Raw genomic sequence first — 22,318 nt, 5'->3', positions numbered from 1 at the left:
CGAAAAGTTTCAAAACCATCCTTGTTTTCGGATTAAATGTGCATTTTTGCAATCTCTGACGTTCGCTAAAAAGCGTGTCGTACAAATTGCCCTGAAAGCGTCTGCGTGAGAGGATAATTGCCGGTAACTCGCCTTTATTTTATTTTGTTCTAGTTTTGGCATCTGCAGCGATGAACGTAGCATACTTAACTGTTTTTTTATGACTTTCTATCACAGACAATTAAATTGCCCCTCCCAAAAAATCATGCACAACCTAAAGGTGAGAAAAAACATTCATGCACCAGGAAATTGTCCATCCCCCCAAAATAGTAATAGTAATAGTAATAGCAATAGCAATAGCAATGGCAATGGCAACAGTAACAGTAACAGTAACAGTAACAGTAACAGTAACAGTAACAGTAACAGTAACAGTAACAGTAACAGTAACAGTAACAGTAACAGTAACAGTAACAGTAACAGTAACAGTAACAGTAACAGTAACAGTAACAGTAACAGTAACAGTAACAGTAACAGTAACAGTAACAGTAACAGTAACAGTAACAGTAACAGTAACAGTAACAGTAACAGTAACAGTAACAGTAACAGTAACAGTAACAGTAACAGTAACAGTAACAGTAACAGTAACAGTAATAGTAATAGTAATAATAATAATAATGGTCGAGGTTACGTTGTATGAAAAAAGAGAGCATAAGTAAATATGTCGATAATTAGCAACGTTTGTTTGGAATTTTCCCAACAAAGAGCGCTAATTATCAACATCTTAAGTTGCGCCAGCGTAAGTCGGCTTATGATTATGCTTATGGCGACAGTGAAAACCAGCCTTTGGTCAGCGGTTCTAGATCTCATCCGTCAGTGACATGAATCCATCAACAATTAAATTAAGACTGGCAACTTGACAGTTACATGAAAATGATAGCAAGTCAGTGTACCATTAAGAAACTGTTTCAGCGAAACGTACCTTAGGCAGAGGCAAAACCGGCCGCTCCTTCGTTTTCTTGCCTTCTTTATCTGTTTTGCCTTCCGTTGCTTTGTCGCCTTCCTTTGCTTGTTCACTTTGACTTTCACTCTCTCCTTCCTTTGCTTTTTCGCCTTGTTTTTCGTTCTCGCGTTCCTTGTCTTTCTCACCTTCATTTTCATTTTCCCCTTCCTTCTCATTCTCGCCTTCCTTGTTCTTATCGCTGTCCTGGTCTTTCTCGCCTTCTCCTTCTTTTTCCTCCTCCTCAAGTACATCAGGAGTAAACGAGTACAGTTCACGGAGATCCGCTGCCGTGAAGTGCCGCTCAATCTGCTGTTGATCCACCACACGGCCTGACATGGAGAGCTTTGTCACCTGTAGCGGTAGTATTTGCACATCAACACACAAACACTGGTACATAAAACTCAAGACACCCTGTCGATCAAAATGAATAGCGAACAAACCATACTAAAAAACAGACGAACTCTACACCGAATGAATATATTGAATCATTGTCATATGAGGAATAACGTTTGTTCGTTTTGGTCCGTCTGCCTGTACTACAATCGCTAAACACTACTTATTAACTGAGAGTGAGGTCTTAACGGGGAATTCTCGAGACCTTGCCGTATTGACCGAGCGATAGCGAGGTCAATACGGCAAGATTTTCCCGTAAAGACCGAACGTTCGAGGTTCATAAGTTGTTTATTATATGGCTTTTTGCTTTGTTTTTGCAGGCCCGTAATCGGCCCGGGGGAATTATGGGAAAATAATGCCCTAGAATTAGCCAATCAGAGCGCGTGTTATATCGGCTACAAATACAAGCCATATAATAAAATTACTTATTCAATTTCCACAGACTGATACTAATGTTGTGGAGTCCATACACTTAGTTAACTACTAACCTGTCTATCATAGATTTTCTCCTCCATTGTTCCCTGTTGACAAACAGGAAAAAAAAAATAATGTCGATCAACTTACTAGTTGGTGGGTACTGAATTTTATCAAATACAGGCAATATTCAAGTAAAAGCAACCTGCTGGAGTAACGCATTCACAATGAAGTTCTCCATCCCTCTCATAGGCCAGTTTCAATATTTTAAAATTCTAATGTGGCTCCGAGGCTCAGGCGATGAAAAATATATTTTTTTGTTTTATTCCCCTAAGCCTCAGAGCTAAGTATGAATTTTAATATATCGAATTCTCTAATTCTGCTATATAAAACTGAAATAGCAGAAACGGAATGCAGGAAAGTATTGGAAATACTTTTGACCTACAATGAGGGTTGTTAAAGGTGCTCAGCCACGGTACTGATTTTGGCCACGTACAAAAGTAAAACCTAAAAATAGTAGTTTACTAAGACATAAAACTACCAAAGAGATAGTAATAAACTATTAAGGAACAAGGATGGTTAAGGATGGAGAAGATTGACACAGATTGCAAACGACGAACTTGAATTTAGGCTAAATTTTTCGAGATGTGCAAACCTTGACGAAGCTCCTTTATGCTTTGACATTGACTGATCAGCCAGACGATTGCACAGAGAAGACTGGGAAACAAATAGATGAATATTGACTCGTTGTTACTGAAGTTGATGTTTAGTGATCACGTTGCTTACCTGTGCAATAAGTCTGTACACGTACACAGCTTTAGTCTGTCCGAAGCGATAGACTCTGAAGATGGACTGTACATCATGAGAAGGGTTCCAAGACACGTCAAACACAACCACTCGATTGGCTGCCACAAGATTGATCCCCAGGCCACCAGCCTTAGTCGAGATGAGAAACAAACGAGCACTGAAAGAAACCAAACACAAGTCAAGTGATAAAAACACCTTGGCATTACCTCAGCTTTCATCGGTTTTCCTACATACTTTCCTCGCGATCGTCATTTCATAAACGGAAAACACTTAGATAAACAACTCTCTTTTTCTAAACATGTTGGTTAGAGACCAAATACAGTTATTTAACACAGTTTTCCATTTTGTTTCAGTTCTCCAACAAGACGTTCTATTATATTTCAAAACAGAAACACGATCCCAAATGAAATAAAAAATCTTTTTCTGAACACTTTCCTCTTGACCAACATTTCAGAAACGGAAGACATTTGACTACAATGTAAGTATCTGTTTTAAAGTGCAATACTGGTGACAAACTGAATGCGGTTATTTAATGCAGTACAAACGGTCTTTGCACTGATCAATTTTCTGTTCAGTTTATAAAGTCAGCACTCGCTAACCTAAAAATCGCTTACACGTTTCACTCAGAGGACGTTACTAAGCCAAAAATCGACTAAAATCGAGGAAATCGCTAACTGGAAATGACAATACGTAGACACTAAATTGTGTGTGAAACATACCAGATCACCAAATGAACTTGTCGCTACCTGTAAAAACATCAAGGCAGTACTCACGTTTTGTTGTCCTCGTCGTTAAAGATGTCGGCCCATCGCTGCCTCATGTTCACACTTGTGGAGCCATCCATACGAAAGTAGTCACAGCCTCGGCACCAGTTCTCTCTATCGCCACCAATTTCCCCGCCACCCAGCATCTTCTCTATCAGATCAAGCGTGACAAGACTCTGGCTGAACACTAACACCTTATCATGCACAGCTTCAGCGTCAGCCAGGACTTCCATCAGGAGCACAAGCTTGCCGCTAAGCTCCACGTTGTACTCGTCGTCTTCTTGCATAAACTCGTCGTACCACTCTTTCTCCTCCTCGATCTCCACGTCAGAACCATCCTTGAATGATGTCCCGGAACGTGTGCTACCGTACACACTGCCGTTCGTTTCGCTGTTGCCCTTGCTTGTAGACGCTTTAGCATCGTTTATCACTATGGCATCCTTCTTGTTGTTGTGCTTGCTAGAGTGAGGCTGCTCGCGGTCGTCTTGTCGAGAGGTACTAGCACCATCGTTGATGGTCACCACGGTGATGTCCTCGCCATCAATATTCACTGTGGAGGAGCTGGCCTTGTTTGATGCCGAATCTGCATTTCGTGCGGCGGATGTCTTCCTCCTGGAAGACTGCGGGAGAACTTCATCCTCGCTCTCCTCATCCTCCTCATCATCATCACTGTTGTCCTCATCTGAACTCGAGTCTCTCTTCCCTTTTCTGCCGCCATGCTTCTTCCTTCTTCTTTCCTTCTCACTTTCCGATGACGACTGATCCTCCTCCTCGTCCTCCTCTGATGAAGTTGATTTCAAGCTTTCCTCTTCCTCGTCTTCTTCTTCCTCCTCGTCGGTGTGCACCACAAAGTCGTCCATGCTGTCCGAGTCGACGAACTTCTCTGGTCGTCTGAGGGCTTCAAGCTTCAGGCACCAGGGATGAGTCCAAATGCGCATTAGAGCTTGGTAATCCGAGAAAAGTGAAACACCTGAATGGAAGACAAATCAAATCAGCCGTTACATCGCGTCAGTGATGAACTCTTGTAAGAAATGTTCCCTTACGACCTACTTTATGGTTAAAATGCTTTGATTGATCGGAGAGTTCACCTTTCGTGCTCAATTCACGTCCTATCGTCCCAATTGTTGATCCAAAAGCCCTCAAACAAAACCCGGCCTGTGCTTTAGAAACGCCTGGGTAATAAAGCGACTAACTTTTGCCTTTGGGCGACTGGAAAAGCTAAACTTTTTCATATAAGCTTTAAAAGTTCTGGGCACCCAGGACTTCATGGTTAGCAACCTTAGGGCTCCTTTTAATTTTTCTCAGACCACAGCCTTGGGTTTTTGAAACCCCACATGTTTACTTCATAACCTTATAAGTTTTTAGAGACATGTGAAATTTCCATTGTTCCTATACTTTTCCAAACTTCCTTCCAAATATATCAAACAATCGTGTTTTTCTGAGAAAACAACATCCCTTTCTGAACTAATTTTCCTCACCTCTCTTGCAGACGTCTCCTTCTGGGAACACAAACGTCTTGAGGTAATGTTCGTACAGTTTCCTCTGTGATGCTGACAGTCGAACTTTGATCACGTACTCGTGTTTACGAGGAAGAAAAGGTACTAGTGCTGAGTAATCTTTTCTCTGTCAACATAATGACAAAGGTCAAGTCAGTACAAAAGTCAAAATATACATCAAAACTGGTAGAGTTCTTGTCTAATATCATGTACTACATTTTTGTATATCTTTTACATTTCTGTTCTTATGTAAAGATATGCATTTTTTTCCTTCTGCGTAATAGCAGCGTGTGGCGTGGTCATGTGGGTTAAGAAAATAAACAAACAATAGACCAAAAACCTAATAAGCGAGTAAAACTGACAGACTGACTGAATCATTGGTCGAGGGATCATCTAGACACCCAAACTGACGGACATACGGCCGAGCGAACAGATAATATCACCTCAGGGACCGTTCATTTTTTATAAGGTAGGGGGGGCTGGCGGGATTTGGGGGGGGGGGGGCCATGCGAAAAAAAATGGCTTTCGCGGGGGGGCCATCCCAAAAAAATAAGGGAAAAAGGGGGGGTCACGTGAAATATTTTAGTAAAACTTTAAAATGGCATGATGTTTGAATATCAAAAAAAATTGCTATAGAATAAACATAGAAGGCAGGATACAAATTTATTATAAACTTTCCATTTGCTTTAAAAAAACATTTCGCGACAAAAAGCATTTGTAGCTACTGAAAAGAAGTATTTAACACTGTTATTTTCGAATGCAACTTTCACTGGCAGTCATCTTCATCTTCGCTGTCGTCGAGTTCTTCGTCGCCGCTTGTGCTGCTATGGGAGTCTCTTTCACCAATGTTGCAAGAAGCAGCAATGCTTTCCGTCAGAGTGTACTCTTCAGGGTACATGAAGGTGTAAACATAATCTCTGACTTCCTGCTCAAGGTTGGTGGTGATTCTGCTTCTTGCAGCATTGGTGAAATAATTCCCTTCCAAGAGCTGTGCGATGTATGGCCCATCTCTTCTAAATAACGACGTGGCAACATGCTCAACTTCAATACACTCTTCCGGGACGGCCGTTCTAGGAGGGTACACAAGGCATTGTGGAAGATCATTTCCTAGCGGGTTTCCAACACAGATTCCATAAACTCGTTGGACGTTGTTTTCAGTCCGCTTCCTCTTTCTTTCATTTGACTTTCTGCGGTTTTCTTTTTTCCTTCTCCTTTTGTTGATGTGCTGTTTGAGTATGCCCTTGAATATGCTGTTATAATTGCTCTTCTTATTTTCTAGTGCTTCCATGTCCTGCGTGACCTTCGTCAACTTAGCTTCTATAAATTTGATCTGTTTTACATTAAAACTGTGGGCAAATTCTTCGCCCTGCTTTAAAGCAAGCCCATTGGACTGAAAGAGTGTGGAATCGTGGCATTCAACTTTTCCACCATTGCTCTGTGTTCTTTGATGGAGAAGTTCAGTTTTCTTCCATCACTGGGCTTCAACTGGTACCCTGGCATGGAAAACTCACTCGCCCTTTCTGAACAGCCATCCGCACTTAGAAAGATTGCTTCTTTTGCTTGTAAGATGTCAAACTGCCTGGATCGTTCAGCTGTAAACCTTTTCTTAAACGACTCGTCGCTTTCGCCATTATTGCGCATTTTGGAATGAGCCTCTTTCATGATTATTATGGACGTGCCCCGTTCTACATCGTGCAAGACATAGCAGCACTCAACTAACGTCAAGGAGCTTAAAGCAAAAATACGCACTCAACATCAACCCCATTTTAAAGACGGGGTTTGCAAAAGAGGAGGAAATAAAAAGGAGGAATAAACCTATACATCGAGCAAGAGAAACACAAGCTCGATCAGATAGCTGCAAGAAACATAGGAATGTCTCTAGACAAACGTATAGCTTTCTCAAAGTAAAGCTACGGCGTCTCCGAAGGAAATTGTAGGAGAACAAATATGATATCCGTGATAACGATCTACCTACTGTGCTTGCAAACAGTTCTAATCACAGCCGGGCCCGGCGTCACAATATAGAATGCAAGTAAGCAGCATGTTCACGGTAAATTTCATATTTTGTCCCTCAAAAGCAAATTCATGGAGATTTAAAAGCATATCTTGCAATAGAAATGAGCCTAAACAATGCATAAACACATGGCAAATTACAGAGGTGTCAAACTCAACGAGTCGACATGCAGATAACAGCGGAAACTATGCAGACCTATGACCTGTAAAAATTTGCCATAGCACGATCTAACGGCTCAACTCCACTAAAATTCCTCCTTATTACACAACATGAAGTGCCCTTCATGAACACGAGTGAAGCGACAAGAAAGGTCGAGTGACCGAACAGAGAACGGTAAATGTACAAATGTCACGAACCGTAAAAGTCGTGTAGGCTAGTCAACCCCATTTTACCTTGAAAATTAAGAAATTTTAAACCATAGATAAATTTAAACCACAACAAGTATGCTAAAATTTATAAAAAGTAATCCACTATTTGCAAGATTTGAGAACACTCGTAGCCTTTTGTTTTACCTGGACAGGGCAACATTTATACATGCCTATCACTAGAGTAGAGGTAAAAACCTTCCAAATAAAGACATCTGTAAATTAAATGTAACAATGTGTTTCACACAACACATCAACAGATTTCCAGTTTTTTCACAACACTTCGTACTTGGTTCAGTATCACAATGCAGGAGCACGGAAAGACTCTGTTCCAGGCCACTGTTACTTCCGTAAGATTGAGAAGTTTATGAATGAGCACTATGAGGAGGGGGAGAACTACAGAGAGTTTCTAAAGTTGTCCTGTCAAGAAAAGGTAGGAGAAATTTGTTCTTTTTGTTGTGAATGGACTGGATCACCCATAGAAAGATATCCTAAACCAGTTCCTGACCATTCCTGCCTACCGGAATACCACTACCTCTCCTACCAGAAGACCCCAAAAGAAGGGCGTGATCCAGATGACTGGCAGCCAAGGGTCCAAGCGAAGAAAGAGCATGGAGGTGGCAGGCTGGTTTTATCTGACCCAGAGAGCGTTGCTCTATTTGCAGATAAGTTTATTGTCAAATCAAAGTTTGTGGTGGATTATCTTCAGCATCTTGAAGTGCTGGAATTTAAAAGGAAAAGGAGAGCAGAAGAAAAGGCAAAGTTAAGTAGGGACGCAAAAGATAAATCATATGAGGATTATCCTTGGACTGAGTTGTGCGAAGATCTAACCAAGCTTAAAAAGCAACGTGTTCCAGAACAAAACAAGTACTTGAACCACCACGGGCTGAAGCAGCATTTGAAAAGCAGCAAGAGTGAGAAAGTAAAGGCAATTGTAAGACATTCATGCTTGCGGCAGAAGAGTCCTCTCAGAGCTGGCCAACCAACACTGAGAAATGCCAGGACACTGACACAAAATGACAACAGGGTAAGTGCTGACAGCAGTGAAACGGATGAAAGTGACAATGATGAGTATGACAGTGACTCTAGGAGAGAAAATGACTCAAGTGATGTCATTCTTGCATTCATCAATTCAGATGAGGAAGATACCAATGAGAGGCCAAATGCCACACGCTCAGGGCGAGCCATAAATAGGAGATCCGAAATTGACTTCTCTTTCTTTTGATTTGTTTTTTAAACAACAGCTCTCTGTAGTATAGGGATTGTAAATACTGTCTTCATAGTGAACACAATAACGTGAAGTAGGGGGATAATAGAGAAATATTAAAAAAGTTGAAATCTAAATATTGTTTGTTCAATTTGTTTTTTTTTTGGGGGGGGAGTCATCCCAAAAAATGACCGCTATAAGGGGGGGGGGGGCATGTGAAAAAATTGGTAAGCTGAGGGGGGGGTCATGCGATTTTTAAATGGTGTTTCCCAAATCCTACCAGCCCCCCCTCCCTCATAAAAAGTGAACGGTCCCTCATCAAGGACTTCCGCGAAAAAACATTCGATTTTCACAAAACAAAACTCTAAGTTTTTTTTCTTTTAAAACCATTCAGATTTGCAGCCATTTAGGCTCACCATGCGCCTTAGTATTCTTGCAGTTTTTCGTCATAACAAAAAAGTTGTGACTATATTCAAGCAAAGCGTGAGAAATTCCTTCGAATTTTGTAACAAACTCGGATTAGAGCCAGAAAGATGCGTCATAGTGATAACAAATTACTAACACTTTTTACTTTCCTTTCTTCTTTCTTCTACACTATAACACGCAGTGACAACTCAAGTCTAGGCCAAGCGAGCTTGTCAGCCTTTTCAATAAACTAATTATTAGCAACGCAAAAATAGACTATTCTTTTGTTCAAAGCTCCCAAAACCCCGCTTAATTCCTGTAGTTTATTTGTAGATAAAACGTATGAGCACTTTAACAGCGGCAGCAACACAAAAGTTTGGAGGTCTGCACCGTGAACTGGAGGAATGGAGGTCTTTTCTTTTGTTTTTCACTGATCTGCTACTCACCTGAACACACCCCGCCAGCATCTTGTGAAGCACATGACATCGCTGCTTCATCAGCTGAACATCAAGTTCGGTTGAGTCAGCACATTGGCCGTTTTGGATTGGATTCACAAACGTGTTGGTAAACTCTTTGCGTGTACCAAGGAGATTCGGTTTCACAAAACTCACCATACAGTGATCTGCAAATGTACAAAGTAAAATCTATATCAACATGACACGAGTGTAGGGGGTAAGGGGGCTTTGTGTGCACCTTGAAGGAAAGGTAAATGTAGAATATGCTTGATTACCCGCCACTGTTTGAGAAAGGAGCCTGCAGTCGAGTTGCTCAAAAGCAGTGTACGCTAACCCAGGATTAAAGTTAATTGGAGAATTAATTTCTTTTGTATAAACATGTTTTTCACTGCAATGTTTTGTGTAGTTTGAGATTATTTGAACTCAAAACTGAAGGACAAACAATACAAAAAGAAAACGTCAACGAGAAGTTATATAACTGAAATCAAATTTCTCGCTAATCCTGGGTTAGCTTAATTGGCCTTGAACAACCTGGCAAGACGAGACTCGAGGAGGTGCAGAAATCAACCGCACCTAGCATGAAGAAAGACAAAAGGATTCATTTTCTGAAATAACAGAATATTTTAACCCTGAGATACATACATTCAATTAGATTGTTCTGTAAAGGAGTACCAGTCAATGCAATACGTCTTTTAGTCTTGATGCCATTGAGTGCTTTGGAAATAGCACTGCCATCATTGCGCAGGATATGGCCTTCGTCACAGATCACTAAATCAGGACCTATCATGTTACGATAGCAAAACATCATTTTAGTAATGGTGTAGATCGGTTTTCAATTGAGTGTTGAAAGCAATCGGGCAATCACTTTGGTTTTGGTCTTGGTTTTACTACGGTTTAAGATTGGCTGAGTAGACTACTTTATAAGTAATTGGTAAAGGTTTTCGTTTTACGACATTCATTTGAAAACCACTCTAGTATAAATCTATAAATTGCTGATACCTGAATTTCCGTTGAGGTACTTTCACCACTAATGTTGATGATTGATGTAATATATCAAACATGAAAGACCGTGTTTGACCACATTTCTAAACAACGAGAGGTGAGTTGAAAATATGACGCACAGCGGAGTATTTTTGACGAACTTTGAGGTGTTTGGAAATGTGGTCAAACACTGTCTTGCCTACTTGGTATATCTGCTCAATCAAAACTAAAACTAAGGAGAAAACGGAGAAATAAAATTGTAAAAATCTATGCTAATTAAGATCAGAATATCCAATTACCGTCACGGACATGATTTCCCTTATTTAAACTTGATGAATTATTAATGTCTTGAGAATCTAGTACGTCAAGAGATGAGAACTGTACAGCATCAACTGAACTAGTTCTTTCCAGGCAATTGTAAGATGCAACTTCAGGCTAAAGTTGAGACCACTTTTGTGAGTTACAAAAACAAAAAGAACGTAATTGGGGGTAGCGGGAAGGACACAGAATCAGAACAGTTTTTCAGTCAAAATCCTCTCCTCCCTTGAGATCTAGAGCGCCAGGTGACACACATTGCAATTGTATCAAATTTTTCTGGCAACATAAATATCAAATTGCGACTCAAATTTTCATTGTTTCCCCTTTACAGCACTTAAATCTGTAACTTTCATTGATTTTGCAAAACTCTTTTAGACCGAAATTATCTCTACCTGGATCAACAAGAGCTTCCTGGAATATTTTCTTCTGAGTTTTACTTCTGACTCGATAGCACTGTGACAGATTACGGTACAATGAATAACCCATGACCATCACACCACCATACCGCAGCCAGTGCTTGAGCATGTCTGACCGCCGCCAGTTGTTAGCACCAGCTTCCTGGAGGATATAGACCTGTGGAGTGAGCATAAGAAGATTTGAAAACAATCTTGGATCTGCAGTAGCTTTAAGAATTCTATTCAGCTGCTTAGCTGGGAGACATGATTCTTTTTAAAACTTACAAAGGGGTGGGAAAGGATGGGGAAATCAGCAAGAGCAAATCAGTGAAGATGTACTTTACATGTACGTGTAGGCAAGTGTTTTTTCATATTTAAGGGCCAGGCACCAGGCAAATTGACTGGCTGTGGGGATGATTTTGCCTGCCTGGTTTGACCATCCAGAGGACAGTCTTGCTCACAAAATTGTTCAGTTCAAAAAGTTTTGCCTGCCTGTGAAAACCAGTTGGCCTCCTGCTGGCAACATTCATGAAACCCCTGCAAGTAGGAAACCGTTCAACATCCACTTATGTTAAATCCTACATCTCCAAAGCAATTAACATTATTTTAGAAATAATTGTAACTAAGGAATAAATAAAAACATGAAGTTTCTTCAAAACAACAATTTCTCTGTTTACAAATCCTTGTTTATGTTTGAAACAATCAGAGAGCAGTGATAGACTTTCAGGAAAAAACCTTGGGACCAGCTGGCCCCTAGTTTTTAGATTTAGCCACTTGTGCAAGTATTTCAGTGAAAGGGTGAAAAATTAGTCGCCTGTGAACAAATTTGGTCGCATTGGTGACCCCAGTGATTGCAATGTCAAGCTCTGGAGAGAGGTATGCAGGAAGCTTATTAAAGAGGTTTTTGAAGGCCAGGAGTAGGGGTGTAATTTTATATACTTCTTGAGTCAGGAAGTAATTACATGGTAATTCTCCCTCTTGATCATGCAATCTTATGAGCCAAAAACACAGCTTATCCTCAAAGTCTTGCTGTCAACATTATCTTCACTAGTGCAAAAGTACTGACCCACATTCAGAGGAATGTACAATGTAGAGATCTATTGCAATCTAGTTTAATTCCTAAGGCTGATCTTGAGGAAAAAGTGAAAATATATTGCACAGCTTACAGCATGAATGTCAAAACAACTTAGTTTTACCTCCAGCCTGTCATCCACAGCAAGCCACTTTTCAAACTCCACTTGCCAGTTTAGAACAGTGTTGAGTGGAGCTACAACAAGCACACACCGCATGTTGATATCCTTGTGTGTCATGAGGGTGTGGACGAGAGCAACGACCTGAAAAAGACATGCTTGTTTCAAACATACAAAGAAAGTATCAAATGTGTCAGTGAGAACGTTACATTGCAAAGTGTAAAAATATGTTCAAATTTACATTTGAAAGGGACATGGCATCTAAAATTTTTCAGGTAATGTCACAAGGTTAAACACTAAAACAGTCATGATAAAAATACAAGTCATAGACTAGTTCCACAGTCATTGAATGAGCATAACAAGTTTCTGAGGATAAATTTTAAAAAGTTCTCAAATACCAGGAACTTGAAACGTTCCTGGTATTTGAACAACACCAGTTTTCAACAACACCAGTTGTTGAAAGGTGGATAATGCTATCCACTGTATAAATGACCATCCAGCTGATAATGCGGTGCATTTTGTTAACTCTTACCCACTGGATAGTGATTTAGCTAGTGGACATCATTATCCAGTCTTCGAACAACTGGGGCCAGAATGTTTCATAAGAAGTGCATGTGAGCTTACTAACTATTAGGAATTTTGCACATGTGTATAAAAGAGTTGGGAGGGCTAGCTCTTGCATAAAAGGAAGCTACTGTAACTAGGAATACACTGTACCTGTAGTGTCTTGCCAAGTCCCATACAGTGCGCCAGTATACATCCACCACCAGGTTCCTCCTTCTTCCATGAACTGAGTGACTCAATCACACAGTCATACATGAATTGAATTCCTTTACACTGGTGTGGTTTGAGGTGCTGTAGAAGGTCCTCCTTTACCTCCACAAGGGGCTCCTTAGTGCTTGAGTCAGACTCCAGCACAAGCTTGCTCACCTTGGCAGATTCACCAGGCATGTCATCCAGTTCGTTATTACGAGTCCTTTCTAAAAGGCGTTTTCGTCTCTCCTCCTCAAGTCTTCTTGCTTTTCGTGTTTCCTCTGCAAGCTTACCATCTTCAAGAAGTTTGCGGATTTTCTTGCGACCTTTCTGTTTTGATGGACTTACGTCCTCTTCTCCATCTTCCTCAACCTCTTCCTCATCATCATCATTTTTTTCCGATTCATCACTATCTTTCTCAATAAAATGTTTCTTCTGTCTTTTCTGTTTACCTTTTGCCTTCTGTTTCTTCTTTGTTTTGTTATCATCCGATTCAGAGCCAGTCTTTTCAGCTCTACGTCTTAATCTGCCTCTCTTTTTCCTGCCTATTTCTTCTTCTGAATCGTCATCATTTCCTGATTCCACCTTTTCCTTTTTGTTTTGTCGCTTCTTTTTCTTTTTGGTAGGGACATCACTGTCAGAGTTTTCCTCTGTTGATTTTGATTCATCCTCTGAGGAAGTTACCTTGCGAGGACGTTTTCTGGTTTGTTTCTGAGTAATGCTCACCTTTCTCGAGCGTGTCTTCCTTGCTGCTTTATCACTCTCCTCTGCAGACTGTTCTTCAGACTCTGAAAGAGCTTTTTTCTTTCCTTTGCCCCTTTTCAGCTTCTTTACCTCTCTCTTTGCCTGACTGCCTTTTCCTTTCACCATAGAAATAAAGTTTGCAAAATTTGAATCAGAATCAGAATTCTCTGAATTCTGATCAACATGTTCATCCTTGCTCCTTGATTTTCTGGCAGTTTTTGAGCTTAACTTGGTGTTTTTATCTTCACCTTCAAAATCTGACCCGCTTGGCGAATCTTTACTAGTTCTTTTCTTCTTTCCTTGGCCTTTCTTCCCTTCACTACTGAATTGAATTTTTATTTTAGTTCCATCATTCACTTGTCGCTTCTTTTGCTTACCTTTCCCTTTAGAGGGTTTGCTAACTTGTGTATCATCGCTATCACTGTCATCGTCAATCACTAAAACAACCTCTTTTATAGAACCACTTTTCTTGCCATTTTTTCCTTTAGAACCTTTGGTCTTCGACTTCTTTTCATTGTTCTGATCTGAGTCGTCATCTTCAACGTTAGAATCACTTTCAACAACCTCTGGCAAAGTCTTCTTGGATGGACTCTCAGCAGGCGATAAAGCTCCATCAGAGTTCACGCCTATATTTTCAGTTAAACTACTAAGTCTGTTGCGCCGTTCCTTTTGGCTCGGAGTCTCCACAAGAGAAGGTCCCTTTTTGGTTTTGAAAAGCGTCTTTTGAGCTTTGCGCGTTTCCAGAATGTTCATAATTCGATTGTTTGCTTTTATGAGCCTTGATAAAGGTTTGGAATTACAACAGAAGCATAGCCATTCTGTGTCATCTGGTGCATTCACAATTTCCTTGAGCACTGACTTGCCAAAGTTACGCTTTATACAAGGTTTACAAAATGCCTTCTCACAGTTGTCACAGCAGAGAAGTGACCCTCCGTCCCCACACCACCGGCACTGTTCTTCTACTCCAAGTTCATCACGGGTAAAAGGGCCGGAATTGTAATACTGACTGCATTTCTACATAAACAATGGAAACAAACAAAAAATAAAACAAAATTCAACAAATTAAGTCCAAGAAATTCCAAATTAATTACAAAGTACCATACTTTAAGAGGTCAAGGTGTTATCACAGCCTTCCCTTATGGCTTAAAAAAGTACAGGAAAGCCATTTGAGGCCACCATTTGAGGAGAGATACTGAAGAACAATATAATTTCCACACTAACATATCGCCAACAGACAAGGCTTAATGCTGGTTTCTCTAGCATAAAAAGGCAGCTAAGAATGTTACAATGACTTCCCATCAATGTCATGATGCTAGTCAAAATAGGTTCCATCTTCTCTTGTCCTATACCACACCTCACCTGCCCTTAAACATTTCTGTTATGTTTCTAAGGTGCCCTGTGAGAGTGCAGAATTTTGCCTAAAACTATAAACCAACCACTCTGGTCAGATCTCAAGCCTACCTCGCTTTATATGGGATTAAGCTGTCATGCTTCCTTAACTTCAATAAAAACATAATCAAACCCAGGATTAAAACTTAAGCTAACTGAGGTATAAATTTTTCTTGTACAGCTGTATATTAATGCTTATGTTTGCATAGTTTGAAATTATTCAAACTCAAAACTGAAGGGCAAACAATGTAAACAGAAAACCTCACCAAAAAATTACAAGACTGAAATCAAAATTCTTGCTAATCCCAAGTTAGCTCAACTAGGCTTTGAACAACCTGGACCAGGAGAATACTGAATTTTGACAATTTTAACAACAATCCAGATTACAGTGCACAGACACTTACTTTACAGATCAAGACATTCAAATTCGGGTGTGTGCAGATAGTTCCATGTGCAGGATTCACATTTCTTCCACAAGCTGTGCACTGTATTCTTCTTGGCAATTCTACAAGCAAAATGCAACATTTTTTTTCCCATCTTTATTTTACAATACTGAATAGATGTAAATTTTAAAATTCTGTAAATAGTGCACAATAAATTGAAACTGAATTGAATTGAATTGAATTGAAATTATTGGACAGGGGTACATCTAAAAAAAGTATTGTGATTTGTTAATACATGTAGCAGGCAATCAATATTATTATTTGCCAATGCTAAAGGCAAAGGTACAGTAATGTACTTGTATATTATGATAATCAGGGCTGTCAATAAGGGCCGTAAACCATAGCACCTGTTACAGCTGAGCATGCTTGATGTGCCCTTGTTGTTATGGGTCAATTTACCTGTAGTTGATACAATAACAACCCAAAAAGATAAGTTTGTTGCGGGAGTGAAGATCAAGGCTACTGATAGATCAAACCTTAATGATAGCCCAGATTATATGATAGAATTGTATGGGAACTGTTTTAAAATCTTTTATCTTTCTGTTGGTTTGAATTTACATCACTTTGCCTCCGGTGTGTTCATTTATTGATTTGCTTCTATTTTAACAGTCTTAATATAATTCATACACCCTCAGTAGCTTGTGGACCCTACAGCTCATCTCTTTTTGTTAGAGTTTCTGTACAGATGTGAAGTTTATATGAAATAATTCATATATGAACTGCGGTTGTATATGATAGTGAGGAATGATCATCGCAGTAAATTTCCAATTTAAGCAATTGGAAAGAAGAGGCCTGAAAAATCAGGGCTTCAACGGGATTCGAACCCGTGACCTCCGCGATACCGGTGCGATGCTCTACCAACTGAGCTATGAAGCCACACATTGGGAGCGAGGTCAATTTATTGAGTTCATATCTTCCCGTGAGGAGTGAAATGATGTGAAGTTTATATGAAATAATTCATATATGAACTGCAGTTGTATATGATAGTGAGGAATGATCATCGCAGTAAATTTTCCAATTTAAGCAATTGGAAAGAAGAAGCCTGAAAAAATCAGGGCTTCAACGGGATTCGAACCCGTGACCTCCGCGATACCGGTGCGATGCTCTACCAACTGAGCTATGAAGCCACACATTGGGAGCGAGGTCAATTTATTGAGTTCATATCTTCCCGTGAGGAGTGAAATGATGTGAAGTTTATATGAAATAATTCATATATGAACTGCGGTTGTATATGATAGTGAGGAATGATCATCGCAGTAAATTTTCCAATTTAAGCAATTGGAAAGAAGAAGCCTGAAAAAATATTGCGGTATCGCAGAGGTCACGGGTTCGAATCCCGTTGAAGCCCTGATTTTTTCAGGCTTCTTCTTTCCAATTGCTTAAATTGGAAAATTTACTGCGATGATCATTCCTCACTATCATATACAACCGCAGTTCATATATGAATTATTTCATATAAACTTCACATCATTTCACTCCTCACGGGAAGATATGAACTCAATAAATTGACCTCGCTCCCAATGTGTGGCTTCATAGCTCAGTTGGTAGAGCATCGCACCGGTATCGCGGAGGTCACGGGTTCGAATCCCGTTGAAGTCCTGATTTTTTCAGGCTTCTTCTTTCCAATTGCTTAAATTGGAAAATTTACTGCGATGATCATTCCTCACTATCATATACAACCGCAGTTCATATATGAATTATTTCATATAAACTTCACATCATTTCACTCCTCACGGGAAGATATGAACTCAATAAATTGACCTCGCTCCCAATGTGTGGCTTCATAGCTCAGTTGGTAGAGCATCGCACCGGTATCGCGGAGGTCACGGGTTCGAATCCCGTTGAAGCCCTGATTTTTTCAGGCTTCTTCTTTCCAATTGCTTAAATTGGAAAATTTACTGCGATGATCATTCCTCACTATCATATACAACCGCAGTTCATATATGAATTATTTCATATAAACTTCACATCATTTCACTCCTCACGGGAAGATATGAACTCAATAAATTGACCTCGCTCCCAATGTGTGGCTTCATAGCTCAGTTGGTAGAGCATCGCACCGGTATCGCGGAGGTCACAGGTTCAAATCCCGTTGAAGCCCTGATTTTTTCAGGCTTCTTCTTTCCAATTGCTTAAATTGGAAAATTTACTGCGATGATCATTCCTCACTATCAGTTTCTGTACAGTCTACTAATAGTGACTTAACGACCATCGATATATGACCAGGAGTTACAAAGATGGTTGTTCTGCTCACTTCTACCAAGTACCCCACCCTCGGACTCCTTCACAAACCTCATCGACTCTCAAGAGTGGTGTAGTGTTAACATTACTGTAACACCTCACTGACTCTCCAGAGTGGTGACAATATGTTTGAATAATAATTATATAACCCCCACTATCTTACCATCAGCATCTGAACTTTCAGAAAGGAGCTTCTTCTTTTTTGTATTATTGCTTTCCTCTGTCTGTTTCTCCACCTCCTCACTGATGTTGTAGCCAAGCATCTTTTGAAGTCCTTCTAAGGAATTCTCATAGTTTTCTCCCGGTTCTTGCTTCACCAGTGGTACAGAGTCTGATGGCACCTCCTTGCTGTTGCAACCCTCTCCATTACAAGACACTTCTTGTTCATCATCCACTACCATACCATTCTCAGTGGTACATGTTTCACCAACTGTGTCTACTCCTTGGCGTGTTGCTTGGGGATCTGCTTCATTGTCAGAGCCTTTTAATGTTGACTTCTGTTTTACTTTCCTGTGCAATTTCCTGTAATACCAACAAGTCTGCGTCAACTCAGAAATTACTAATTATAAGTTTAAACACAACTGTATTGAAAATTAATAATAAAGCTTGGCAACTGCTGGTGGACATAAATCAAGATTTCCCTTCAAGGATAGGGCCAAACTAAAAACGTGGAAAAGTACATGTAAAACGACTTCACTTGTGCAAGTGGGTCAATCAGGTTGGCACAAGTTTATTTCCGTTGCTTGCCTGAAGTAACTAGGAGTATATGTGCTTCTACTCTCTCCTTGTTGGAATGTTAGGACATGCAGGAGACCTCCCAGAATTTTTTCACCACAATTAGCTTGCACACATGTATAGAGATAGGCCCAATGACAGCCTTTTAGCCAGAATTTGAAAAGTGGCCGTCCAAAATATGCTACATAGGGCCTGCTTAAATGAGCAATTTATGAGGCAACATATGAAAAATGAAATAATTTTCTATAGAAAGTGGTCATCCACAGGGCGCCTGGACACTTATCTGGCTAAAAGCCTGCACTATAAATGCATTGCAGTGACCCAAGCCAGGGGTCACCGCAATGGGAATGGGAGTCCAGTGTACTAACTATAAGGTTACCATAACTTAATAGGAATTCTGTATGCGTTAACCCACAATGAAAGAAGCATACAGCTCACGTCATTTTGGCCCCTCAAGCCTTATTTTCTGTCAAAAAGATGGACGCCAGCATTGGGAAGAACTTAGACTGGACTCATCGCTCATCAGGTATTCCAAGCACTACCCACTCCTTGTTTCAAGTACTTTATGTCCTTAAAGAGCACCTGAATTTAATTGTAGGTATTACAGTTAAGACATGTGTATTTAGATGTGTATTTAGATAACAATTTCAGGTTCTAAGATTGCTCCTGCTTTGACAAAAGTCTTTTCATTTTGGATCAGGGTATTCCAGATTGTGCTGTCTCCTTACCGTCTTGATGACCCTGGAAGTGACTCGGGTTTTTCATCAGCTGTGACATTTTCTTTTTCTGCCTCCTTCTGCAAGTGGTAATTACACAAAGAATTAAATGAGCTCAGTCACGGTATTTTGAGTTATTTTGGCCACAGACAAAGTTACCTTCAAATGGTAGGAAACCTGAAAATAACAGTTTAATAAGATAGAAAAACACCAGAGATAATAAACCACGATGGAACAAGGATGGCTAAGGATGGAGAAGATTGACACAGATAACAAACGACCAATTTGAAAAATTGAGGCTTAACTTTTCAATATGTGCAAACCGTGATGTAGATCCTTTGAAGATCCTTTGAGTATGTGGACCAAATATATGCTTGATACTTTAAATCTACTGTATTTAGATGTAACAGTACATTAATAGGATAAGCTACTGTACATTCAAGGCAGTTATTCATTTATGTGAGGGAAGTCAATTTGTAGGCATTGAGAATGACACACCTGGGTCTTTGAAAGCCTTTTTCAACAGGTTTTTTTTCAGGGGGAAGGGGGTAGGGAAGGGGGATTTTGCATTTCAAAATGCTAGGGCTTGTACCTTTGTAATTGAGTTAAAGTCTTAAAACTTCTTAAAAAATTCTAGAAACATAGATTAGAGCTGGGAGCCAATTGAGATTTTGTACCAAATAGTCAGAAATAATCAGGTTGTCCAAACTGATCAATCGTTGATTGTTTAAAAAATAAAGAAGCCTAAGCCATGTATTACACTGTGATAAAACACAACAGACATTTGAAAACACATGGGAAATGTAGAAAACACGAGCTGCAGGCGAGCGCTTTCTACATTTCTGGAGTGTTCTCAAATATCCGGAGTGTTTTATCACAGTGTAATGTATGGCTTAGGCTTCTTCATTTGCTTTGTGATATATATTGTACAAGCCGTGAGTAGAAACAAAAAAGCACACAGATTGATGAACTGACGCAATTTAATACCACTAAAGTGCTATATGCTTTGTCAAAACTTTCTGCTGCTTCACAGAGAACTCCACAACAAATTTCTTCAAAGAAAATGTTTTTCACCATCTCTAACAAAAATGTTGACTAGAGGTAATGTGGCAAAAAACAATAAAACATCAATCAGAGGGCACGCAGGGACCTATCTATATTATAAAGTCAGATAAGACTGTTGATAAGTACTCCACGTATTTCCTCAGTAGCAGGACTTTCTCTCATATCGTGAAAACCAAGATATTTTGGCAACTTAGATAGAGCATTTCAAAGATACTTGCATACCTTGTTAAACATCCACCATATAACCACATATAAATGGCAAATTCACAGAATTAATTAGATGAAACCATGTACTTCATTTAATAAAAGCAGCCAAACAAAAGAGGCTATTGATCTGAAAGGTCTTAGGATATAAATTTAACATTTTTACGTTTGAGGATAAAAACTTTAACTAGGGACTCCTTTCAGTTATTTGGATTTTTGAACTTGATGATGTCATGTAAAACCATCTGTAAGGAGCTTCATTAGAAAGATTTTGCATTTTATGATTGGTGTGGGAGAAGGTATTTTCTGGCGGACTTACAATTTCAGCCATGTTTTATGGCCTATTGCATAGAAAATACAGTGTCACAGTTTTTTTGTTAACTAGCACATATTCTGTCAGCACTTAAGTCAAGAAAGTTTGAATGATCAGTACCCATTTTGATAGCAATGCTATGACAGCTCCTTGTCAATTAAATTCCTAAAAGTTCTAAGAGAAAACTATACATTGAGCATTGATCTAAAGAACTTTTGTCGGAAAATTATGCTAGTCTACCAAATCATATGATGTATAAAATGTTGATAACGTGGCACAGCCAAGTGTCTCTAGTGATTTCATTTTAATTAGCACTGTGAAAAATTCTCGGGTGTTGCAGTCTATACGATTGGAAACAGTAATACATGTCACCTTACATGGAATCAAATGCCTTGATCTAGGAAAAAAAAAAGTTCATAATTAAAGCTGTTCAGTTTTATTATTTTGAAATTTATGGTCTTACCAATAACCAGTTATTTTGTGTTCAGGCAACCTGCAACATTATTTCTTTTTTTAAGTTACACCACCAAGGAGAGGAACATACCAGAATGCTCAAAAATTAAAAATGAGATCAACAGTACTTATGTCTTAATCAAGACTAAATCATACAGTTATTTGCCAGATTTGGCCATGTACTCAAACGAGTATTGTAGAACAAAGTTAAGAAAATGACAAGTAACAAAAAAATTCTGGTTGGTAAACTATAAAGCTTTGAGTATTCCACCTAAAAGGCAAGCTAGTTAATAGATCTCTTCCTGTGTTTATTTTTGAATTACAAGTGATAGCACAAAAGATACCATACACCTGCAACCTAAGCGCTTTTCCCATTCATGAAAATACACGAACTAGACACAACACGCATTGAATTGGAACAGAATGTTCAAAAGTTCGCCGAGTACATGCATACAGTACAAATAGAGCAAATGTTAACCTTAGTCACACCGGGTTTACAATCGGATGAAATAACGCAATTAAGTCAACGTCACAACGATCAAAGTTCCCTTGCTAGGGTATTAACCGTGAAATTAAGCGAGGGTAAATACATGCCTTATATGTAAATTGCCGGCCTGCATAAGACAATTGTCACAAAATCAACCCGCCATCACACATGTGAGCACACAAATAAAGCCGGAAAAAATTCACGCAATAGCGGTTAGAACAAACATTTTACCTGATTTTCTCCGTCTTGCAAGCTTTCTTTTTCCAAAGGGGTCGCCTTATGCAGTTTAATGATTATGGAGTCGAGCTTTCGTCTGCAGGGAAAAACAAGATTGAATCGATGGCGGCAAAAATTGAACTTCGAATGTCACGACATATAGACATAAACTACCAGTTACCACAAACACGACACCTACAGTGAAAAAAAAGAAGCAAGCAATACTAACCTTTTTGTCCTCACTTTTTCTTCATCGGGCATTTTCCGAGTCTTTCAAAAGGTAAAGGTTTCTATTTTACGATCACTAACATGACAGTCGTTTTTCTCTCTTTTCGCGCCACCCTGGGCGGCCAAGCCTTCTTCTTTAACCTATCCC

At 39.5% G+C, this 22,318-nt stretch overlaps 1 protein-coding gene across 1 annotated transcript in view; it reads right to left on the bottom strand.

The window, feature by feature from the left end:
- LOC145497241 (uncharacterized) overlaps nt 1–22,296 on the bottom strand; it is a 28,165-nt gene extending 5,869 nt beyond the window's left edge. Inside the window, exons 1-15 of the mRNA XM_081477062.1 lie at nt 22,172–22,296; nt 21,958–22,039; nt 19,217–19,284; nt 17,917–18,275; nt 15,474–15,574; nt 12,901–14,694; nt 12,190–12,327; nt 10,991–11,171; nt 9,942–10,079; nt 9,291–9,466; nt 4,836–4,980; nt 3,367–4,327; nt 2,573–2,750; nt 1,861–1,893; nt 959–1,330 (exon numbers count right to left, since the gene is read on the bottom strand). Of these exons, the coding sequence (XP_081333188.1) occupies nt 959–1,330; nt 1,861–1,893; nt 2,573–2,750; nt 3,367–4,327; nt 4,836–4,980; nt 9,291–9,466; nt 9,942–10,079; nt 10,991–11,171; nt 12,190–12,327; nt 12,901–14,694; nt 15,474–15,574; nt 17,917–18,275; nt 19,217–19,284; nt 21,958–22,039; nt 22,172–22,203 (4,758 nt within the window). The 5' untranslated portion in view covers nt 22,204–22,296. The remainder of the gene's footprint in view (nt 1–958; nt 1,331–1,860; nt 1,894–2,572; nt 2,751–3,366; nt 4,328–4,835; nt 4,981–9,290; nt 9,467–9,941; nt 10,080–10,990; nt 11,172–12,189; nt 12,328–12,900; nt 14,695–15,473; nt 15,575–17,916; nt 18,276–19,216; nt 19,285–21,957; nt 22,040–22,171) is intronic.
- Between the last annotated feature and the right edge of the window lie 22 nt (nt 22,297–22,318).

Source organism: Orbicella franksi, chromosome 9 (genome assembly GCF_964199315.1).
Source record: "Orbicella franksi chromosome 9, jaOrbFran1.1, whole genome shotgun sequence".
In the NCBI taxonomy this organism is placed as follows: domain Eukaryota; kingdom Metazoa; phylum Cnidaria; class Anthozoa; order Scleractinia; family Merulinidae; genus Orbicella; species Orbicella franksi.
This window is presented reverse-complemented; position numbering and strand designations above follow the sequence as displayed.